Source organism: Rousettus aegyptiacus, unplaced genomic scaffold (genome assembly GCF_014176215.1).
Source record: "Rousettus aegyptiacus isolate mRouAeg1 unplaced genomic scaffold, mRouAeg1.p scaffold_m13_p_2, whole genome shotgun sequence".
Lineage (NCBI taxonomy): Eukaryota > Metazoa > Chordata > Mammalia > Chiroptera > Pteropodidae > Rousettus > Rousettus aegyptiacus.
Window position 1 is genome coordinate 157,998,225 of NW_023416295.1, and position 24,046 is coordinate 158,022,270.

At 37.5% G+C, this 24,046-nt stretch overlaps 1 protein-coding gene across 1 annotated transcript in view; it reads right to left on the minus strand.

Moving 5' to 3' along the window:
* Window positions 1-24,046, minus strand: part of NTN4 (netrin 4) — a 92,886-nt gene that overhangs the window by 65,696 nt on the left and 3,144 nt on the right. The window contains exon 2 of the mRNA XM_036237250.1: window positions 23,362-23,891. Within this exon, the coding sequence (XP_036093143.1) occupies window positions 23,362-23,891 (530 nt within the window). The remainder of the gene's footprint in view (window positions 1-23,361; window positions 23,892-24,046) is intronic.

The following is a 24,046-nucleotide window of genomic DNA, read 5'->3' on the forward strand; positions in this document are numbered from 1 at the left end:
TTAAAATACAAAAACTCGGAGAAGACATTAATTGACTTGTCCAAAGTTACCTAGCTAGTATACAGCAGAGCTAGTATTTAAATTCATGTTATTAAAGACCAAGTTCAGTGTTCTTACTATTACATCACGAGTAACTTTGTTTGCTTATAGATGTTAGGCAAGTCTTCAGGGGAGTGAAATGACCAGAACTTCTTTTTAGAAGGATAAATCTGGCAAAGAGAAGAGCCTGAACCATGGTGTAGGCAGTGGGGGCAGGGTGGACAGAAGAGCCATGTGTGACAGGCAAAGAAATGAATATCAGGACAAAAACTAAAAACTAAGGGCTAAGTTTTAAGAGCCACTGATAGAGCAGAAGAAAGGAGATGAGCCAGAAATAGTACAAAATGAGGATCAGTGAGCAACTTAAGAAAATAATAAAAATTCATTGTCATGGAAGCCAAAAGAAATGAGAATGCAAAGAAAGAAAATGTAAATAGTAATGACAAATGCAATTCAGGAAGCAAGAAAAAAAGAAAATATTGGGGGGTTTGGCTGACTCACAGAAGACTTTTGAGAGCCTAGATGGAATAAGGGACAATTTATAAAGGTTTCAAGAAAGAATAGAGGACAAGGAAATAAAAGCAAGAAAGAAGTGATTGAAGAATTTTGGCCATTTGTTTATTCATTCATCAGCTGATAGGCATTTGGGTTGTTTACAGATTTTGGCTATTATGAATTAAAGTGCTATGAACATTAAATAGAATTCATTGTGAGAGCATAAGTTATTTTTCATGTGTACTTAGGAGAGGAATTGCTAGGTGGTATGGTAAGAGCATGTTTAACTTAATAAGGAACTGCAGGACTGTTTTCAAAGGTGATTGTACTATTTTGCATTTCTACTAGCAATGTATGACGAAAGTTTTAGCTGCTATACACCCTAACCAACACTTGGTATCATCAGTCTTCTTACTTTCAGCCTTGAAAGTGGAATGTGAATAGTATATCACTGTGGTTTTAGTGTGCATTTCTCTGTTGACTAATGGTGTTTAGCATCTTTTCCTGTTTATTCAACATACATCTTCTTTGCTGAAGTGTCTGTTCATCGAACTAAGTTTTTGCACAGTGAAGGAAACTATCAAAAAAAAAAACAAGATAACCTACTGAATGGGAGAAGATATTTGCCAATGATACATTTGATAGGGGATTAACATCCAAAATATATAGGAAACGCATACAACTTAATACCAAAAAAACAAACAATATGATTTAATAATGGAGGGAGGACCCAAATAGACATTTCTCAAAAGAAGATATACAGATGGCCAATAGACATATGAAAAGATGCTAAACATCACTAATTATCATAGAAATATAAATTAAAACCACAATTAGATATCACTTCACATCTGTCAGAATGGCTATCATGAATAAATCAACAAAAAATTGCTGGTGAAGTCATGGAGAAAAGGGCACCCAAGTGCACTGTTGGTGAGATTGTAAACTGGTGTGGCCACTATGGAAAATCGTATGAAGATTCCTCAAAAGATTAAAAATAGAACTATCATAAGACCCAGTAATTCTGGGTATTTGTCCAAAGAAATTCAAAACACTAATTTGAAAAGACATGTGCACTCCTATGTTCCTTGCAGAATTATTTACAAGAGCCAAGATATGGGGGCAACCTAAGTATCTGTTTATAGATGAATGGATAAAGATGTGGTACATATATACAATGGAATATTCCTTGACCATAAAAAGAATGAAATCTTACCATTTGCAAAAAAAAGTAGGTAAACCTAGAGGGTTTTATGCTAAATAAAATAAGTCAGACAAAGAAAGATAAATACCATATGATTTCACTCATATGTGGAATCTAGAAAATAAAATGAATAAGCAAACAAAACAAACTCATAGATACAGACAACAAATTGATGGCTGCAGGATGGGGGGAGGTTTGGGGCATGAATTAAGTAGTACGAAGTATTACAGAATAATCACGTGGATATAAAGTTTAGCATAGGGAATACAGTCGATGATATAATAACTATGTATGGTGTCACAGGGGTACTAGACATATTGAGGTGATCCCTTTGTAAATTATACAGATGTCTAATTGCTATGTTACACACCCGAAACTAATACTAATGATTGTTCTTGATTGACTGTATCACACATTTACATAATATTCTCTTTTAATCCTCGAACAGATGAGGCCAGTATTATTATCTTCATTTATAGGTAGACATTTTTCATATATCTTGTTATTAAGGAATTTATCCAAGATTATTGAGAGTAGGAATTAGAAACCCCATGTATCTAATTCCAAAATTTATTCTCTTTATGTCACGTTTATCCACATAATGTGAAGAAAAGAACCCAATTTAAAAATGAGCAAAGGTTTGAATGGACATTTCTCCAAAGAAGGTATGCAAATGGCCAATAAGCACATTGAAAGATGCTTGACATCTTTAGTCATTAGGGAAATACAAATCAAAACCATAGGGAGATATCACTTCACATCTACTAGGATGACTGTAATCAAAAAGACATAACAAGTGGAGAAATTGGAAGCCTCATACACTGCTGGTGGAAATGTAAATCATTGCCACTGCTATGGAAAACAGTCTGTCAGTTCCTCAAAAAATTTAATATAGAGTTACCATATGACCAGCAGTTCTACTCTTCAGTATATATCCAAGTGAATTGGAAACATATATCTACATAAAATCTTGTATATTAATGTTCACAGCAGCATTATTCATAGTAGCCCCAAAGTGGAAACAACCCAATATCTGTCAACTGATGAATGAACAAAACGCGTTACATCTATACAATGGAATATTATACAACCATGAAAAGGAATGAAATACTGATACATGCTATAACATGAATGAAACTTGAAAACATTATGCTAAATGGAAAAAAGCCAACACAAGAGTCCACATATTGTTTTTTCAAGTCATGACTGTACTGGGCTCTGGGTTTTCCTTTCCATGCTGTGTTGGAGAAGATGCGGAGAAAAAGGAACCCTCATACACTGCTGGTGAGACTGCAAATTGGTACAGCCACTATGGAAAACAGTATGGAGCTTCCTTAAAAAACTAAGAATTGATCTACCATATAATCCAGAAATCTCTCTGCTGGGTATTTACACTAAACACTCGAAAACCCATATCCCAAAAGATATTTGTACACAGATGTTCATAGCAGCATTATTCATGGTGGCCAGGACATGGAAGCAACCAAAGTGTCCTATGATAGATGACTAGCTAAAGAAGCTGTGGTACATATACACAATGGAATATTACTCAGCCATAAGAAGAGATAAAATACTGCCATTTGTGACAACATGCATGGACCTCGAGGTAATCATGCTAAGCCGGACCGAAAATGTTGAAAAGCACATATTATCACTTACATGTGGAATATAAACCTAAAAATGACAAATGAACAGGACAAACGGAGGCTCATGAACATGGACAATAGACTAGCAGTTACCAGAGAGTACAGGGGTAGGTAGATGGGATAAATATGTGGTGACAGAAAGAAATCTAACTACGTGAGGGAAACACAAAATGCAATATATATATGCCTTACTGTTAAATTGTACATCTGAAACCTACTGGATTTTGTTAACCAATGTTACCCCCCAAAAATAAATTAAAAATAAATTTAAAAATAAAATAAACCTATCTTATTTACAAAAGACAAAAGGAAGGAAAGGAAAGGAAAGGAAAGGAAAGGAAAGGAAAGGAAAGGAAAGGAAAGGAAAGGAAAGGAAAGGAAAGGAAAGGAAAGGAAAAAGAAAAGAGGAAAAAGGAAAAAGGAAAAAGGAAAAAGGAAAAAGGAAAGGGCGAGCCCCATCAGTAAGCTACGCGATCACAGGGCTCACTGAGTGTTTTCCCTCTCTCAGAGATCGGTCTTGTGCTGTCTGTTGTCCAATGTCTGAAACAACTGCATCACATATTTTTTCTGGTTTTCTAGTTTTTTAGTGTGGGAAAGTAATTACTATAAGTGAATCCTTCACAAACAGAAACAGAAATCTCATTTCGAATTGATAACTATTAACACGCTGTAACTTATGGAGTGTCAGAAATGAGACAAAAAGAAAAACCTATCTGATTTTAAGATTGGTTTGAATATGAAATATAATTATTCCTTTTTTATTCTTTCCCTACTCATCTCCCCTTCCTCCCAAAAGGATAGAGGATTCTACTGGAGATTTTTCCCTTGTTAATAAAACTTGCAAATAAAATTGCTTTCCATATAATTTGTTGTGTTTAGAGGTATATTCAGTATTTAAGTAGCAGAAACTATAGTGTTTCAGATATCTTTTTTTTTTTCCAAAGTAGATGAAATTACAACACCTCTAGGTGCCTGTTTCACTAACTGAATTAAGTTCCTAGAATTTCACTTTGGCCCTGCTATCATTCAACATAATCAGAACAAAGCTATTTATACTCTTCTATGCCTCAGTCACTTAATTATAATATCAAGCTATTTAATGCAGATTGTAAAATTGTGCATATAGTAAAAGTGAATTTTTCCTGTGGCAGGGCGATAGAGATATTGCTTTAAATGAAGCACACTAAAAAGAGCCACCCTTGCATCTCCAATTGACTTACAAAACCTAGTCATATTAGAAAAAGATAAACTATGAACACTCAATTGTTAACATCCAGAAGAATTCTCTCGGTTGACCTAACTATATCTACATTTCTCTGAACACATAGTTCTTTTATTTTATCCCCCTCTTTAAGAGTAAAACAACGTTTAAATACTAACAAGACCAAATGCCAGTAAAACTATCCATTGTGGCAAATTTTTTCAGCCATTTTTCACATTAAAAGTTGAAAAATGGTTTGATTTGCTTCTGTTTATCCCTTTAATTAATCTTCCTTATAAAAATGCATATGTATACAACACTTTCCCTGACTGGATGCCACAGAAAACATAGTTGGCAGTTACTGTAATCCCCTTTTATCTGTGGTTTCTCTTTCCTTGGTTTCAGTTATTCATGGTCAATTGTGGTCTGAAAATATTAAGTGGAATATTCCAGAAATAAACAATAAGTTTTAAATTGCACGCCATTCTGAGTAAGATGATGAAATCTCATGCCATCCCAATGGGTCCTGCCCAGGAGTCCATCATCCATGCTGTATATTTTCCCCACCAGTTAGTCACTTAGTAGCCATCCAGGTATCAGATGGACTATCTCACTATCACAGTACTTGTGTTGAAATAACCCTTATTTCACTTAATAATGGCCCTAAAGTTCAAGAGTAGTTTAAACTTTATCAGGAATGGATGTGTAGGAAAAAAACATATTTATAAATAATAGGGGGGGTGGGGTTGGTACCACCCACAGTTTCAGGCATCCACTGGAGGTCTTGGAACACATATCCCCTGCAGATAAGGGGGGACTACTAGCTTTCTTGTTGAACATGTATATGCCTATTGGAGGATTTCCATAGTGCAAACCTATATTAGAATGTGCTTTCATCTTTTCATTTAGGAGACTTAATCAGAAGCAACCAAAATGTCCTGATCAAGGTTTAAAAAATAACAAACTTTAAACACTGTTTCCCTGGTGAAGAGATCCTGGCTACCAAACAAATAGACCTCAAAGAGACCTCTCAACTTTCCCTAAACCACAGATAAATATTTGCTATGACTGTTGTACTAGGTAGCATTGGGCCACTTTGTCCTTCATTTATAGAAGACCTTGAAGATAGGTACTAATCACCCCATGAAAAGTTATCCCAGTAGAGATTAATCTCATTTACCTCTTCCCATTAAGTTCTAGTCTGACATTTAAGTATTAGTTGCAAGAGATGATTAGGGGAGAGAACTGAATGCTGAATTAGAAGGAAAGATTTGCAGTAATAAAAGCCAGTAACCTGCTTAAAAAGTAAAAAATAGATATTACTTTTGCTACTTTGACCTACATTTAGTAAATTACAATCAGCTAATCTGAAAGGTTGGTAGACTAGTTTATAGGAATCACAAAGACAGAAAACAGTACATATTATAAAATCAGTTTATATTTCCTTCTGTTCCAGAGTAGAGGTTATATAAAGAGAGCTAGAAGTACAAAATTTTTTAGGGTGCTTAAGCCATTGGGCTTACAGAGCAAGAAAGCTCATAATAGAAATTCTCCAAGAAGAAACAGATTAAACTTTATTTCAGTTTCTACAAGTGTTTCTTTCTTATACATTAAATGAGAAAAAGACATTTCCAACTTGGATAGGTTGCAAGCTTGGCTAATATTAATTCTAATTGTATCTCTTATCATCAGTGCCATTTTTTATTCTAAATGATGACTAGGCTGTGAATAAGTAAGACAAAATCCCAGGTCTATGTGACAGCAAGCTTTTTAATATAGGAATTATTATCATTTGTTTACTATATTGTTTATTAATTCAGTCATTACTTATTGAGGAAATACTTTGTATCAGGCAGTGGAATAAGGAAATTAATAATGTATAGATTTCGGTTGTCCCCTAATTCTTGAAAATTAAGCCCTGCCAAAAGTAGTGTTAGAAAACAGCTCAAAAATCAGAAGAGAACATATGCCACTCAACCCAAATTTCTCAATGCAGGAAGTTCCACGAGAATCGCTGATATCCATCCATTCTCTACTAGATTCCACACCTTCAGCAGGCAGCATGTTTTATTTCATGATGGTCCTAATTATCAAAAAGTTCTCTGTGTTAAGCTAGGATCTGTCCTCTGCAACTTCTAATACTAGTCTTGGACCTATAAAAAATAAGTCTCTCTTTTAAAATTTTTTTATAGTTTTTTAAAAATAAAATTGATTGGGATGACATTGGTTAATAAATTATATAGGTTTCAAGTGTACAATCCAATAACCTATCATCTGTATATTGCATTGTGTGTTCATCACCCAAGTCAAATCTCCTTCTGTCACCATATATTTGACCCACTTTACCTTCCCTCCTCCCACCCCCCCTTACCCTCTGGTAACCACTAAATCGTTGTCTGTGTCTATGAGTTTCTGTTTGTTTAGTTGTCTTGTTCATTAGTTGCTTTCGGTTTTATATCCCACATATGAGTGAAATCATATGGTTCTCAACGTTTTCTGTCTGACTTATTTCACTTAGAATGATAATCTCAAGATTGTCAAAAATGGCACTATTTCATGTTTTCTTATGGCCGAGTAATATTCCTTGTGTATATGTACCACGTGTTCTTTATCTCATCATCTATCGAAGGGCACTTTGGTTATTTCCATGCCTTGGCCACCGTGAATCATGCTGCAGTAAACATAGTGGTGCATACATGTTTATGGATAAATGTTTTCAAATTTTGGGGGTAGATACCCAGAAGATGTTTTGCTGGGTCATACGGTAATTCTGTTTTTAGTTTTTTGAGGAACCTCCATACTGTTTTCCATAGTGGCTGTACCAATTTACATTCCCAACAGCAGTGTAGGAGGGTTCCTTTCCCCCCATAATCTCTCCAACACTTGTTATTACTTGTCTGTTGATAATAGCTATTCTAATAGGTGTGAGGTGGTATCTCGTTATTTTATTTTCAAAAAAAAAAAAAAAGGCCTTCAAATATTTAAAGGCAGCCATCCGCTTTCATTCTCCAGGTAAAATACCTACGGTGTCTCATTTCACGTAGTTTCTAGACCATTTACCTCTCTGGCTGAATAGCAGATGACATCTGCTTTTTTTTTTCTTTTAATTTATATGCATAAGCTACTGATGACAATATTTTCCAGATATTTTACCCTCTAAGATAGCAAACAAACTCTAACCTCTATTTCTGAACATTCCTTTTCTCAATTTCATTTTATGTCTTTTATTTTAAGGTTCTTCTGTAACGTAAGGGATATTCAGATTTTAAAAGACCTACAGTATTTTCAGTACAGCAGTTTGGAAAGAAATAGATTGATGAGTAGAGACAGGGGAATGAGCGGGGAAAAGTAGTTCTCTGTGATATTATCATTTATGTAGCCTCTTGAGGACTCACCTCTAATCGTGGTAGAACAGGGAGGAGAGATTGCAGTTCCAATGTTACTATTTTGTGAGGTGGGCAAGAGGATGAAAGAGTTACTTCTGCACCTGAATAGAATGTTGTGATATTATCTGCATATTTCCATAACATCTGCCATTGTATTATCTAGTTCATAAGAAAATAATATTCTGGTTATATGCCAACTAAACTGACAGGCAAACTGACAAGAATGGCTGAGGAAACACAGGGGTAGGGTGTGGGAGAGGCGGCAGTAGTCTAAATATTTGGTAGCTATGTGTAAAACAGAAATCAGTTTCCCCTGTCTTCCTGTGCAATGAAGCAATGAAGCTGACTGGCTGAAAACTGACCAGCAGATTAAAATGGCCTTTGAGGATGACAGTACCAGGGGCCAGCTCCATAGATAATATATCCTCCTAGTTATACTCACAGTACCTCCTGGACCATCCAGAAGTAGCTAAATGCTTGATCAAGCGGGCTTTTAAAGAAGAGTCAAACAGGAGCAGAAATAATATATCACTGAACTCCTGGCCATGAATTTCCATGTGTGCCTGGTGTAAGTTCTTGGTACACAGGTGCTTGTGAGTTCTGGTGACAGTATTACAAATTGGTAATTGTTAAAAATATGTTATAATTCCCTAACTAACTTGAATAGAACCTCAAGAGAGATTTTTTCAAGCATATTATTTTAAAAGACCATTAATCTTAACAACAAACCTGTCATACACAATCACGAAGAGCATCTAATCTTAGGAAAAGAATAAATCAAGTCCAAATACAGAATTCAGATGAGTAGCAGGAACTGCTCACTCACTAAAAGCTCACTACAGAGCAACCTCTTACTAGAATCACTTGGAAATTCCTCCCCGAGTCTCAAATACCAACAAGGTGTAGGTGGATACATTCTTTTTAAGTTTCGATAAGAAATTTTACTTTAAGCTCATACTTGTGTCGTACCAAAACATTGTCATCTAAAAATATCTTTAAAAATCTTAGTTCCTTATCTTGTACTTGACATTCATAGTATAGTTTAAAAAGAATTTGTAGAGTCGCAATAGATATGTAGAACTAAATATGGAACAAAAGGACATGAATTGTCCTTTATATATCTCATTTGTTCATTTTTCTCTAAATCTAACTCCTTCCAGTCTATTTTTGCCCCTCTATGAAGATTACTGGGCTACTGCTTTAATGAAAAGTATATAATTCTTTATATTAATTTTATCAACTATTAAATGACCAAGACTGATGTTCTTTTCTGACTATATGTCCAAAAGCACTGGGCAAAATTGTAGACCTTTGATACTCTCGGAAACATTAACAGCTAACCAATGTCAGCACAGGAAGTCCCAAACTCACAAACGATTTGTGTTCTGCAAATTTATTTGTAAGTCAGTTGCTTGGGCTTTCGAATGCATTTTATGTCTGCTTTTGTTTAGTACTGTATCCCCAGAGCCTGAGATAGCTAGACACATAGTGGATACTCAAAAGTTCACTTCACTAATAATGTAATTAAATTATATTATTACTAATTAGCATTAATATAGTACTTAACTATTTATAAAACCCATTTATATATGCCTTATCTTATTATTTCTCGCATTGATTAAATTCACAAATGAAGACCTAATTCACCTAAATTAAAGAGAGAGCCATTTAAGCTACTTGCGAGTTTCGAGTGTTAGATGAGGGAGCCTGAACTGGACTGATGGCAGTGGAGGTGGGAACCAACTTAGAGCGAGAACCACCCCGAACCTGGTGATGGACTAGTCGTGGGGCTCCGTCTCCAATATTAGGCTACTACATTGTATCTAGTAATATTAAAAACCATAGACAACGTATCATCTGTTAATATAAAATAGAGACTCAGAAAGTAGAGGCTCATTTCTTTATCCCCTGCTTCCCCTTTCTTTATCAGTTAAGTTACTTCCTATGGTCAGTAGGACCATTCATCCTGCAAGAAATGATATTTCCCCAAAAAGCTTACACCAAAATTGAGGGCTTGTGCCTGCCCAGTACCCAACCCATGACCTTTGCTATTGGAGTAGTTGGGGTATAAGGGATTTTCTTCAGTCATTTACTCACTCTGTGATATAATCTGTGTTTTCAGAGTAGATAAGACATCAGAGACAAACCTCCAAATCTGTACATGAGTCCTCTCCATAACATCTCTCTCTGGGGATCGTTCAGCCTTTGCTAAAACATTTCACGGGACTCAAGACACTTCAATTATTATTTGGTCTTTTGGATACATCCAGTTTTCGAGAGTTTTTCTTTGGTCATACTCTTGCCTTCTGAAAGCATCAGAGTCCATTTAATCCCTCTTCAAACATCTGAAGAATGTTAGCAATGCCTGGACATCCATAAATCCTCTCTCATAGGCAACATATCCCAAGTTAATTGTTCATTATATAATGAGGTTTCTAATTGATTGCACCACTTCTGCTCAGCTTTGTCTAAATAGGAATACCTTAACCTGAACCTAATATTCTAGCTGCGCTTTGACTAGAGAACACAACAGAGGGATTATTCTCTCCTTTGTTTGGAACATTACTCTTCTATTAATGTAGGCTAAGATTGCATTAGCTTTTTTGGCAGTCATGATATATTGTTTACTCGCACTGAAATTATAGTCAACTGAAACCCTCAGGTCTTTCACATGAACGGCTCGATAAGTCACACCTCTCTGGTGGTAGTACAGCTGATTTTTGAAAAGAGGAATTTATGTTTAACACTATTAAATTTCATCTCACAAGTTTTGCTCATAAATCTTTCATACTGCTCCCTGAGTTATCTTTCTTAAACAGTTATGATTACGTTATCCCTTCCCAGAAGAACTGTTGATGGATCTCCGTCCGCTACCACAGGATCAAGTCCAAAATACTTAGCTCACTAGACCTTGTATAATCTGACCCGAGCCTCCAGGGTGAGACTCTTTCCCCCATCCCTCTCTTTTCCCCACTCCCTACCATGCCGCACTCTCCAGCCATTCTGAGAGCTGACTTCCCTTATGCATGTGCACTTTTCCATGGAATCCCCTCGCCCTACCTTTCAATTATTATTCATTCTTTAAGAGACAGTGATTTAAAAGTCCCAATCATACTGTGAACTCGATGGCAAGAATGTACTGCAATGAAGTTCAGGTAACGGGAAAGAGACACAGCTTACAAGTTTTCGTTTTTTTAAGTTTTTATCATTTGTTTTGTCAAAGAAAATAATAATATTTAAATCTCTTTCTTCAAAGCTAGTTTCTCCTCCAAAGTCCATAAATGCAGTGAAGTTAGATTTGGCTTACTTGAAATAGCAATTCCTACTTAGCGAGAGAGAGTAACAAGCTTGGCAGTTTATCCACGTGAGCCAAATAGCCGCACGAGTTTGTCCAGAGGAAGCATCACAAGACAATTGTTTTCCAGAATCACGAAATAACGACCTTTGCACCCAACATCACATTGTGAAAAGAAGCCCAGCTGGAAACATTGCAGAAGCGGAAGCATGAGGCCCTCTATCCAATGATATTGATGAAAAATAAAATCCCCAAGTTAACCTTTATATGCACTTTCCACTATTTTCCAAGAGGTGGTGACAGATTTATACCTTTCCATCTAAACAGGAACCCTTTGTGTCAGGCCTTTGCAGATTAGGAATAGAGTCTGTGGTTTGGATTTGCAAAGGGACTGAACCTATGGCATTCTGCTTATTGAGAAATTATACCAATCAACTGTCTGTCTTAAGACCTGCCATCCTAAATGGCTAACTTATGAGACAGTTAGCAAGTCATCTTTCAAAAAGACTGTTTAGTGTATCTGCATACCAGGTACTCTGTCAAAAAATACTTTAAACCACAAAAAGCAATAAACAGCTATTATCAATAAGATTAACAAATGATGCCTCAGAGTTCATCTCTTTGATGAATAGTTATTTAATATGCCAGGCAGCATGTTAGATGCAAAGGTAGTATTTCTTAAAGTGTGGTCTGGAATACCTTAAAGAGCTCACAAAAAAACGTGGTAAATGTTATGACAGAGGCGAACATGGGCTGTGGCGCACATGTGTGATACACATGAGTCGTGCGTCCGACCCAGAATTTTGAGAAGAGGTGAAGTTCAAGCAAAGTCCTTAAGAATAAGTAGGAAGTATCTATCCATCAAACCATCTATCCAGAAAGTATTTGAGTGACAGCTTAGCTGTGTGAATAAAAGACAGGACTGAGGGAAGAAAGCAGAAGAGTATGAGGCAAAGGAAGTCATTCAGAGAATAAGAAGAAACATGGCACCTTGGAGTAATACACATAGCTCAACAGTTACAGCTGGAGGCTACGGTGTAAGAGGCCATGATGAGAGAGAAGACCAAGTGGCATTCAGAAAGAGCCTAGCAAGCTACTTTAAAGGATGTGGAGTATGGTTATGAGTGAACTGGGGAGTCATGGAGGAGTTTTAAGAAGGGAAGTGACTTTTTGGATTTTAAAAAGATCCTTCAGAGTGTCGCATAGAGAATCGATTGAGGAGCAAGCAGGACAGACTAGAGAGAACATCCAGGAGGCTAGTGCAATAATGTATTATAAATGACAAGTAATGGTGGTTTGTACCAGGATAGCAGCTAAAGGAATAGAGAAGTTTACCCACTCAAGAGAGACTCCAGCAGCATAATGGGATAGGATTTGGTGAGTGATTGAAGCTGGCTGAGGAAAGAGAAGAACTGAGAATGGATCTCAGCTTTTTGCCTTGATGGGTCTTTCTGGGCTAGACAGCCATTTATACAGGTTTTTGTTTTCTCAATGAGGTATGAGGCAACCACTTTAGCTGAGAGCGAGCAATGCATGCAAGGAGAGGCCTTAGGGAGAGGAGAGATTCTTTGAATGAGTCACTGAAGGAATTAAAGAGAACTGAAGAAAAAAGAATTTCCAGGGAAGTTTGAGACTGGAAAACAAATTTGTAGACACATCTCTCAGTACAAGTGTGTTATTACTTTTCGCATTAGAGTTCAGCTGTCTGGTTGTGGGAGCGAGAAGGTAAACAGTAAGATTGATCTAGAATTGGGATGTGATGCAAAGATACAAGGGGGCAGTGGAGTTGAGAAGATTCCAGAGGAAAAAATCCTAGAGGCAGGCTATCATATCCGTTTTTGCAGACAAATAAATATTTTGGGGCCAGAGAAGAGATAAAAGAAGTGGTCTAATGTGACCTAACTAGGCAAGTGCTTGAAGGAAATGAATGAAAATCAGAAAGAAAAATGGCTAGAAGTAACAAATAGGAACCGATAGGGCCCATGAAAAGGAAGGGAGTTGCAGAGTTGGGGAGCAGGACTTGACAATCATCTTATTTTTGTTTTTCGTTTTTGCAAACAATACCTCCTCACTACACCCCTCCCACAGGAAGTATCCACCAGTGGGCTTACTTTCTTCTGAACTTTGATAATCATCAGAGAGAGAGGGCTATCGTTACAAAAGGGTGAGTGTTGCATTCCTTTGTGTGTACTGAGACGGGAAACAAGGATAAGGATCCCTGGACAGTCAGGTGCCTGGTTCTTCTAAGAGATCTTGGTTTGATGTGTCCTCCATTGACCTTCACTTTTTATTTGAAGGTGGAATGGGGACAGAGGTTCTTTATTAGAACATAGAATATGAGAGAAATGTAGACATCAATTACAAAAGGAATTTATGGAAAACAACAAAGACCTCAGAAGAGTCAGATTGGCTGAACTAAGTTGAAACAATAATTCTTAATGGGGATTACAGTACGAAAGAGTGATTACATTTTCTCTTCAATTTTAAAATGAAGAAGGCTTTTTCAGTAGCAGCCCAAAGATGTGGTGTTAGCGCATATAAACATGATGTCATGCAGAAAGCATTTGAATATTTTCCATAATTTTTGTTTGTTTGTTTTAGGAACTGTGATTATAAAGTAACATCAGCAAACATAGCTGCCACCTGGAAAGATTTCCGCTCCTCTGTCAGTTGCAGGAAGGTTAGGAAGAAAAGAGAAATGTGACAGAGAGAGGGTTGGTGTTTTGTTTTTGCTTGTTCCTTAACAAGACAAACCACCCAGGGAAAGCGTGCGTTCCTTAGAGATAAAGTGAGATGCGTGCAAAGTGCCCAGCACAGTAACTGCACGTTCTCCTGTGATCTTTAAATGTTAGTTTTCTCTTCTCCCGTTAACAGAACAATTAAACATTAATACAGTAAATATTAATTAAAACATGGCCAAGAGATTTCCTGAAACTATGAAAATGTAAACACTTAGTTAAATGGGATTAATTGTGTAGCTCTTACACCTTACGTAGATACTCCCCATCTACTCCTGCAAATCAAATTTCACAACATACTAAACAGGAAAAATGTGTATGGTGCCATATTTTAATTTCATTTCCAATACTGTGATGGCACTGGGGCATTCTGGAAAAAAAAAAATGCTCCTATTGCTGGAATTCTGAAACTAAAAAGGATAAAAAGATGGATGAGTCAAAATGAAATAAATACAAGGCCCTTCAAACCTGAAAGTCCCTAAAGTCAACATGTCTCTTTCAGCATGGTATTTTCAAACACATCTTTCTCCTTCTGTCTCGTTCTCTGTCTCTTTTCCAACCTCGTTCATTATACAATCAGTACTTTGCCTCCCCCCTATTTGTTTTGGTTCATCCTTTGAAAACCGAAAGCTGCAGCTCTCATGCCTTCCTTCTCAGTCATCATTTTAGAATTTGCACCCACTGTTCTGACTGTGGTAAGTCAATGTAATCTGGTTCATGCAGCTGCTTAATTAAACAATTGTTGGACCTACAGAATGGTGAGACTGGATTTCCTATAAGCCTTGGCAGTTGCAAAAGTGTTTTTGATAATAGTTTGTTCCTGTCTCGGGCTCAGTTCTTGGACTGTCCCCTTTTCTATCCACACCCACTCCTTTGATGATCTCATCCAGTTTCACAGCTTTAAATATCATCTCCGAACTGATGACTCTCAAATTTATATATTTAGTTCGCATCTCTCCTCTGAACTCTAAACACACAGATCCCACTGTTCAGTATCTCCACTTGGATGTCTCACAGGCAACTCATACTTAATGTGTCCAAAACTGAGCTCCTGGTGCTGCTTTCTAAATCTGCTCTCCTTAGAGTTTTCTCCATCTCAGTGAGTGGCTCTTCTATTCTTCCAGGCACTCAGGCTAACAATATCCTTACTACTCTCTTTTCTCACACTCTACATCCAACCTTTCAGCAAATGCTTTTGGTTCATTCCGTAAAATAGATCCAGAACTCAACTACTTTTCACCATTTCCGCTGCTACGCTCTGTCCATGCACCATTAAATCTAGCCTGAATTATTTCAGTAGCATTCTAGCTGGTCCCTGTCCTTCTGACTTTGGTCTTTTCTTAACACACAAGCCAGAGCACTCCTATTCAAAATAAATTCATCATATCATCCCTCTGCTTAAAACCTCAATGGCTTTCAATATCATTCACAGTAAAAATCAATGACATTATAATAATAACTTATGGTCTAAATCGGGACCCCTTTGGGAGTGAAGGCGGTGCTGAAATACTGAACAGGCTTTAACTGACCTAAGTGTAAATTTGGGTCATCCTGGGTACCTACTTACAAGAACCCACATTTTTCCCCACACCTTCCCATTATCCCTGACCTCTGATGTCCCCTACTGCACTGCATCTCAGCCCCTCTGCTCAGCACCAGCCTCCTCACTTTCCTGATGGCACCAGGCAGACTTCCTCAGGGCCTTTACTCTTTCCCCAGATATTCCCACCCGTACCGCTCACGTGGAAGTGACACAGGGTGCATGGCGGTGCAGAGGACGGAGAGATGATATGCGCCCAGTTTTCTGATTACTTGGTGAAGATGCATTTGCTTTCCCTCAGGCCATTATTCAAAAGTCTCAATGACGCTTTTCCTGGGAGCTCTGTCTAAACATTTTTTAAAAAAACTCTCCCCATTTCCTAGCCCCCTTCCTTGCTTTATTATTATTTTTTCCCCTTAACACTTATCACTAACTAACATTCTGTATATTTTACCATGCTCAGCACCTTATATTTAGAACATAAGCTCACAGGCAGGAATTTTTGACTTTTTGTTCTGTATCCCCAACTCCTGAAAAAGTGTCTGGCACATAAGAGACACTTTAAATATTTGTAGGAAGAATGAATGAATCATTACTACTTCGAAAGGGTCGGTACTTAGTAGATGTATAACATCCAATGTAGTTAAGCAATAATATTATTTTATAGTTATTTTCATATAATTCAAATCAACAAATGTATTTTAGATATTTACGCCTTGCAGGAATGTGTGCTAGGTGCCGAGGTTGAGGGGCGAGGAGCCACAAAGCATATACAATGACAGAAGGGCCAAAGTTCTTCCAGAAGCAAACCCAGTAGGAGTAGAAGAGATGGGGACATGATGTTATAGTTGTATGGGAGTGGCACAGAGTGCAGAGTGTGGAGCGATTATACTCACCGAGTTTTTTGATTACTTGGTTAAGACACTTCTGATTACTGATCAGAAATAATAACTTCTATGTTCTCTGGCATGATTTATTTTCCTCATCTTCCAGAGCCCCCAATCCTCAATCCCCCATTCTAATCTGTGGGGTTCTCCACTCCTTGGGAGGAAGCTGCCTCATATGCCCAGATATGCCTGACCTCCAGGTGCCTGCTCCTCATTGTCCAGCCTTAATTTTTCAATGTGAATCATTCATTACTAACTTGGCATTTACAATCTGATGTCTCAAAATTTCCAGAATATTTTTGCCAAACATTGGCAAAGTTAAACTATCAAATGGAACAAATACAAAACAAATAGATTGTAAACAGATTTTTTTAAAGTAGCTAGAAAAGAAGGTATTTTTGAAGGAAAAATGCAACTTTCGAAATCAATAAATCAAAGCTTATTGATTTACTCTTTGGGTTCTAATTTTTATGTCGCTTCGATAAGTAATTTTAATTGATAACCACTCTGTGGGTTTTTTTTTTTTTAAACTAAAGGCATTTTTCAAAAGTGTGTTGTTATAAATCTCCAGCCGCACCCCTACAAGAAGGGCATAGCCCCATGGTGTGGATAATCGAAGCACTCTAAACACATCTATACATTTTATTTTCAAGTAAGTTTGACAAAATTGTAGCAGAGAATATGCTTCAAAGCAAAACATTAATACATTGGGTAACTTAGAAAACTTACTTAAAGCAGCTAGATAAAAAGTACTCCTCTCCTCCAAAACAAAAAAGAACTGTGATATTCATTCCCACATTGCTCATTTTAAATGATCTTGAATAATATTAAGTGCAAACAATCTTTACTTGTTATTGAAAATTTTCCTGTCTAATGTAAAAAAACTATCAACTTTTTTGTGGAAAGTTCATGCAACCATATTATAAATTATCAGTTAAACAGTAATTTGTATACAATACATAATTACCACAAAAATTTAGTTTAATTTAGGATTTTGTTTTTTAGTGATTTTTTTTTTGTGAAATTTTGGAGTATATTAAGCTTAATCACATAAAAAATTTCAATGCAAACTAATAATCCCAGCTCTGTCTAAACATTTTTAGACAGGAAAAGCCTCATTGAGACATTTGAATCAATGACCTGAGGGAAAGCTAGCTCATTACTTATTTGACTCTCATCAAGTTATTTTGACTAAGTCTCAGTTTCTTTGTCTGTAAAATGGGGTTAATACTGGTACCACACTAATAGGGTTCTTGTGAGAATAAGGGATGCAGTGCATGCACTTTACAGAGTGCCTGGCACACGGGAATACTTCAATAGATACTAGCTGCCACCATGACTCCTGACTGTTGCTGCTGCAGAAATAGCCACACGCAGATTTCAATGATTAAAGAAACAAGCAGCTAATCAGAGGATAATGCTTAGAAAGCAGTCCTACTCGTGTATTGCTTTGTTTTATCTTTTAAGTTTAAAAATCCTAAGTAGCGCTTAGCACATTATCAATGCAAATACCTGTAAAAACTTGATTAAGTAATTTACCATTTTCTTCAAACTTGTGCCGTATTGACTTTATCAATGAGATATTGCAACATAATCCTTCCAATGGCCTAAAGAGACAAACAAGTACTCAAATTTTGAAAGGTATATATATTATCTGTACAACATATTGAGGGAATTAATCATGCAGTAGCTTATATTATTTGATAAGTTAGACCATAAATGACCACATTTAATCTCTTGCCCTGTGGATTGTAAGGAGTGCCAAGGAAAGGAATACAAACAGTTTTTGTATTTTTCACACTACCTGGCATGACACAAAGGAGTTTTAACCTAGTATAGTGGAAATAGCACTAGGCTAAAAGTCAGGAAATACAGATTTCAGCTGAGTAATTGTAGACAAGTCACTTAAATCCCTTTAGGCTTCAGATTACTCATCAGTCATGTGCTTTTCCATCAATGACGTTGTTTTTTCAAATGCTCTCATTCTAAGAAACACTAGCAAGAAGGATTTTTTTTTAAACCAATGTTTGTCATAAATACACAATTTAATTTTCCATATCTGCAGATTGAAAGGAATGAGACCCTTAATTACAGATTTTGCTCACTCTTGAAAACATGCCAGAAACTCAGAAATCTTGTCATTGTCTATTCCATCAAATACAAATCCTTCAGTCTTTTAAAGACATCAAGCCCTTCTCTGCCACCATTCCCCATCCCTTACCCAGTTTTATTTTCTCTTTAGTACTTCCTATTATACTCTGACATACTGTATATTTTAATCGATCTGTTTTCTATCTCCCCCTTCCCTCCACTAGAACCTAAATTTCATGGGGACAGGAGTTTTTATCTCTTTGGTTCACTGCTATATCCCCAGCATCTGGAACAGGATCCAACACATAGTAACTCAAAAATTATTTGATGAATAAATAGATGAATAAACATTATTTAAGATCCTTCATTAATTGCCTTTCCCCAACCACAGCTTATCCCATATTATTACCAACTCAGCTTCTCCATGTTAACCAAGATTTCGGAATCTTTACCCTACCTAAGCCTTCTATTCATTCCTCCCTCTGTGTCATTTAAGGATATTCTCCTACCCTACCCGTGCCTGTCATATCATTCACTTGTTCATTCATTCGGATACAGATTCATTAATTGACTACTGTGATCCAAGCAATGTACCAAACACTGGGGATACAGAGGTAAATCAAATCATACTGCAATCCTTACTCGCTTTAACATTCCTTGCCTAGTGCTTCATTTGAGACCCAGCCTCTCTCAATATTTGGCTTCTCTGTACTGCTCCTCCTTTTGAATGTTATATATTCATAATGCCCCGGAGGGGAAAAAAAATCTATGCAGTTTGATTGGTTGCTATCCAATTCCAAATAGAGTTCTTTTAAGAATGAGTTAATAGAGCAGGGAGCAAACCACGTACACTTCTAAGGAGATGCTAACCACATCATTTTAGAGTTGCTTTGGGTTCACTAAAAACAATGCTTTTTCCTAAATAGTAATAATTGAAATTTCAGTTCCATGAGGCTTGACTGTGTGGGACCTAAAATGGCTTGTTACATCTCCCCCATTTCCCTCTATTTTCTGTACCCAGAGGTGATCTGAGGTGCTTCTCTGCATCCTGAAAAAGCCTAATTAACCTATCATCTTTAGTTTTAAGGTTATTATCTATTGCTCTAAATAAATAGGAGATAAAGTCCCTAGTTGACAGAGAGCCTTGATGTCTAACCGTGCCAAGCACCAGCCCTGTCTGTACCTTTAAAAAAATTGTGGAGATATATTTGAAAATTAAGAATTGCATTTATTTAAGGTGTACAATTTGATCATCTGATCATACAGATACACTGTGAAATCACCACCTTCAAGCTAATTAACATACCCATCGCCTCGCATGGCTGCCACTTTTTACGTGTGTGTGATGAGAACCCTAAGACGTACCCTCTTAGCAAATTCTAGTATCCTGTTCACAACAGTCACACTGCTGTACATTAGATCTCCAGAACTTACTCATCTTGTATATCTGAAACTTTGCATGCCTTAAACAATATCACCCCCAAGTGTGCTTTTACTAGGATTTTGGGAACACTTCACACCTCCACCCCAGCATTTCTGAAGTTGTGTTCTGGGGGTCTCTGGAGTTCTGAGAGATAGCATCCAGACTTCTACAAAAAGAGGGTTCCATGGACAAATAAATTTGAGAATGTCGAATCCTATATTTCCCACTTGGAGAAACAGGACACATATTGAGACTACTTATGTATATTTATAAATGTTTAATTTCGTTACACCCAGTCAGTGTTTCCCAACCTGGTTTGGCCATGGAATCTTTTATTCCAAGAACAACACTGACATCTCAGAGGACGTTCCTGCTCAGGAGAAAGCTGTTTGGCAAACTCTTTTTTACCTTCATGTTATAGCCAAACGAAAATGGTTGTGAGAGTGAGCTGAGAGAGAGATGCACCCCTCTCTCTGCTGGCAGTTCTCGGGGGTCGATAACAGAGAGAGAACGTAGTTTTATGGAACAAGTACTAGACTTAAGGTCAGAAGATCAGTGAGTTAGTCCTAGCTCTGTCACATAACTAATGGTATGTTTTTAGGCAAATCACTTTTACCTCTGAGCCTCAATCTACTCTCCTGCTTTCACATTATAGGACACCCTATCCCTTTCTTTGGAACTGCTGGCCACTTTAGGAAGTTTCTATGCAGCTGACTTCGATTTAAAAAGTGTTCTTCTGGGTGGAGTTCTAGGCCTGTCTTTTTAAAGTTCTCTTTCAGATGACTGGTGCCTTCAACTCTGAAGTTGTAGGTATCTGATTCCCTTGACATGAAGCTTCAGGCTCTCTAAAGCCTTAAAAGGCCAAAGAAGTATGTTAGAATGAATGATGGAAACAAATTAAGTCTGGGATATATGTATATTAGCCTGAGTAGTAGGATACTACCTAATGAAGCCCTAAGAAGTCTTATACAGAATGGAAGAAAATACAGGTCTATAATATTACGAATAAGCAATAAATGAAATTTGAGACTGACTGCTTATTTGATATTAATTGGCTTATTTTTATGATCGCTTAGTTTCCAAAGATGAAGATTGATGATATAGAGGCGTACTGCAAAATTAATTCATAACTCAGAATTAATTTGTGTTCCAAAGCAACATTGGAGAGGTAGGTAATAATCATTTCCAGGGAGGCTTGCTCTCATCTTTACCTTTGCAGAAGACTTTCTTCTACTCTCTAACTCAGGAGGGAAAGATTCATTCCTAAACTTGTCCTCTAAAGGGAAGAAATTCCACAGTGGTTTAATGTACAATCGCAAATACTGCTCTGGAGGGAACTAGGTGGCACTTGATGTTTTTCTTGCCATTGAAATATCAGTCTGCTGAAATAACAACTGCAATGAAAATTTTCGAAACTGGATAGAAAGGGTGACTTTACATTGCAATAACTATCTAACAAATTTTAGTCTCTATCTGCTTGAAATTTGATGTAAGCGTTGATGACAGTAAGTCGTTTGGGTTTAAAGAAGACATGTTTTCGCTTCCACCATAGGTTAACTAACTCTTACCTTAGTTATCTTTAAGCAATTGCCGGGCCATTGTAACACATTCAACGTGGTATTTGCTAAGCAATCATGCCTGCCATCTGGTTACTGAAACTTTATTTTTGCTGCTTCATAGATACACATGGCCCAGTAGCACTGAGATGTAGGGAGCTGATATGAGCCTGTGGATCGATTCCAAAGCAATTTGAGAGTTCGAGCCATTCATTTGTTTGCAACACAAAGTGTTCTCCACATAAGAAAACAATGAGTCTAACCTATCTGTCTCTTTCCTGTCCTGATATCTTTAAAATGTCCACCGTGACAGGGTGCGTACAGGTTTACAGTATTCGGCCAACTGTAGGGACCACTTAGAAGAATGGAAAACAGTCTGTGGGCTGTCTGTGCCACATCCTTTGGTTCTGGTGCCAGCAGCACTGTTCCTGGTCGGCAGAGTGCACACAGAAGAAGTAGCTGGATCATATGGCAGAAGTCCACATACAGCTATAGTAGTAGAGGGAAGAAATTCCCAAACCAACCTTTTATCAGGCCCCTAGCCAGCACCCTTCCCCACCAAACCAAAGGCAGAATTAGTGGCACTGAGTACGGTGCCTGACATGTAGTAGGGGCTCAGTAAGTGTTTACTAAACACTATCATCTGAAAAGTCTATAAACAGTAACATAAAATTTGTATTATGAATGAATGCTAGAAGAGTGCTTATCTTAGTCTCTGTAGCCGCGATGCCACATGCATTAGCTACGAGCCTAATAACTAGTCTTAGCATTCAGAACCTTAGTGCTGTTGACATTTTGGGCTAATAATTCTTTGCTGGGGAAGGGAGGGGTGCTGTCTTATGCACTGTGAGAGAGATCAGCAGCATCCTTAGCTCCCACTTGCCAGATGCCAGTAGTCTCCCTCCCCCCAACAAAACTGCCTCCAGGCATTGCCCAATCACCTCTGGGAGGGGGGATGGAAGCAAAATCACTGCTAGTTGAGAATCATTTATTTAGTCTGTGTGTTTATGACGTGTCTTCTCTTTCTCTGAATCATTATTTCTTGATCTACATTTTTAAAGTATTTTATTCTCGTAATCTGCTTTCACCCAATTTTCTCTGAATGTTTTCATATATCTGAAAGTACATCTAGGTACATCCATATAAGTTTAAAAGACCTGTATCTACCTTAGAGGAGGGGAAATATAAAACAATTCCACACAGAAAATGAACTAAGGAGCTAAGGAGGCTGTTTTGCATAATAAAATTGAGATGGTCTTGGGCCCGGGATAGATTCAAGACCCTAACTAAACTGGTTGATGTGTCTATGAGTACAAACAAAACAAAACAAAACAAAACTTTTTAATCTTAAAAGAAAGTACCTTCATTTGTTTGCTCTGCATTCTTGCAATCTTAACAATAAAATGCCACCGTTATACAAAGTACCCTTCTGACATATTGTTTTCTCCCTTGGCTTTATTTTTATTTACTTCCTATTTATGTTAACAGTTTCAGGAAGATATCAGCATGGGCTCCGGGAACAGGCTGTCTCAGTAACTCTTGCCCCTTCAGAAGCACAGTAAGTAGTCCCACTAACTAATGAAATCATTAGCCTTTCAAACCTCTAAGATAAAGTGATGGATGTTGAAAAAATGAAAATCTTAGAAGTCCAATTTAAAACTAGCCAGTGGGCAACCTGCTTGAAAATGACTCCATGTCCATGTCTAAGGGCGAGAAATAATTTATGACAAATAAAGCTCATGAAAAATTCTAATTTCATTCATGTTGCTACAAGTATACCTTCATGCTTTAAAAAAAAAATGCGGGCTGGTAACATTTTTCTACCTTACTTACAGTGTAGAGTTAAACGTGAGCCCTTACCTCTCCTCCAGTGCATGGGAAAGGATTGGAGTATCTAGATGTGCAAATAGCTCCCTTCTTGATAACATCATCTTCGAGGCCAAAAGTAGCTGAGCAGTTAGTTGCAAAGTACTTGTAAGGCTTCCATGTCTTCCCAAAGTCCTGGGACCGGTCCAGCACCATGGCTGCTGGCCTGGGGGACTTGAACACCATAATTAGATGAGTGAAGTAGAATTCAGCTTCCAGATCTAACTGGATCTTTTCTCTGTGTACATCCTCAGCAGACTGCCACCATGTGCGAGGAAACCTGAAGGACGAGTCTGCCATGGCAGCTGGCAGGTGAGCCAGGTGAGGCTGGGCAGCATTGCATTTATCACATTTGGGCTGCCGACAAGTCAGATCGGTGTTTTCACTGTAGAAGCAGTACAGTTCAGTGGTGTTCTGACCACAGGTGGTGTCTGCCCAGAGTTTTCTCCCTAAAGCCAAATTTCCCATCTGAGGGTTACAGGCTTTTTCACAGCGGGAACTCGCTCCAGCTACTCCACTCAGTCCTAGGGAAGGGAGAGCATATGTTATTCAAGACGTACCTATCTGGTAATCTCTTCTGTCCACCTAGTCCACCTTCAACATCGACTTATCCCCAAAAGGGCTTGAGACTTTCAGTAAAGAGAAAATTCTACCAAATTTGAGCTGAATAATATTCTGC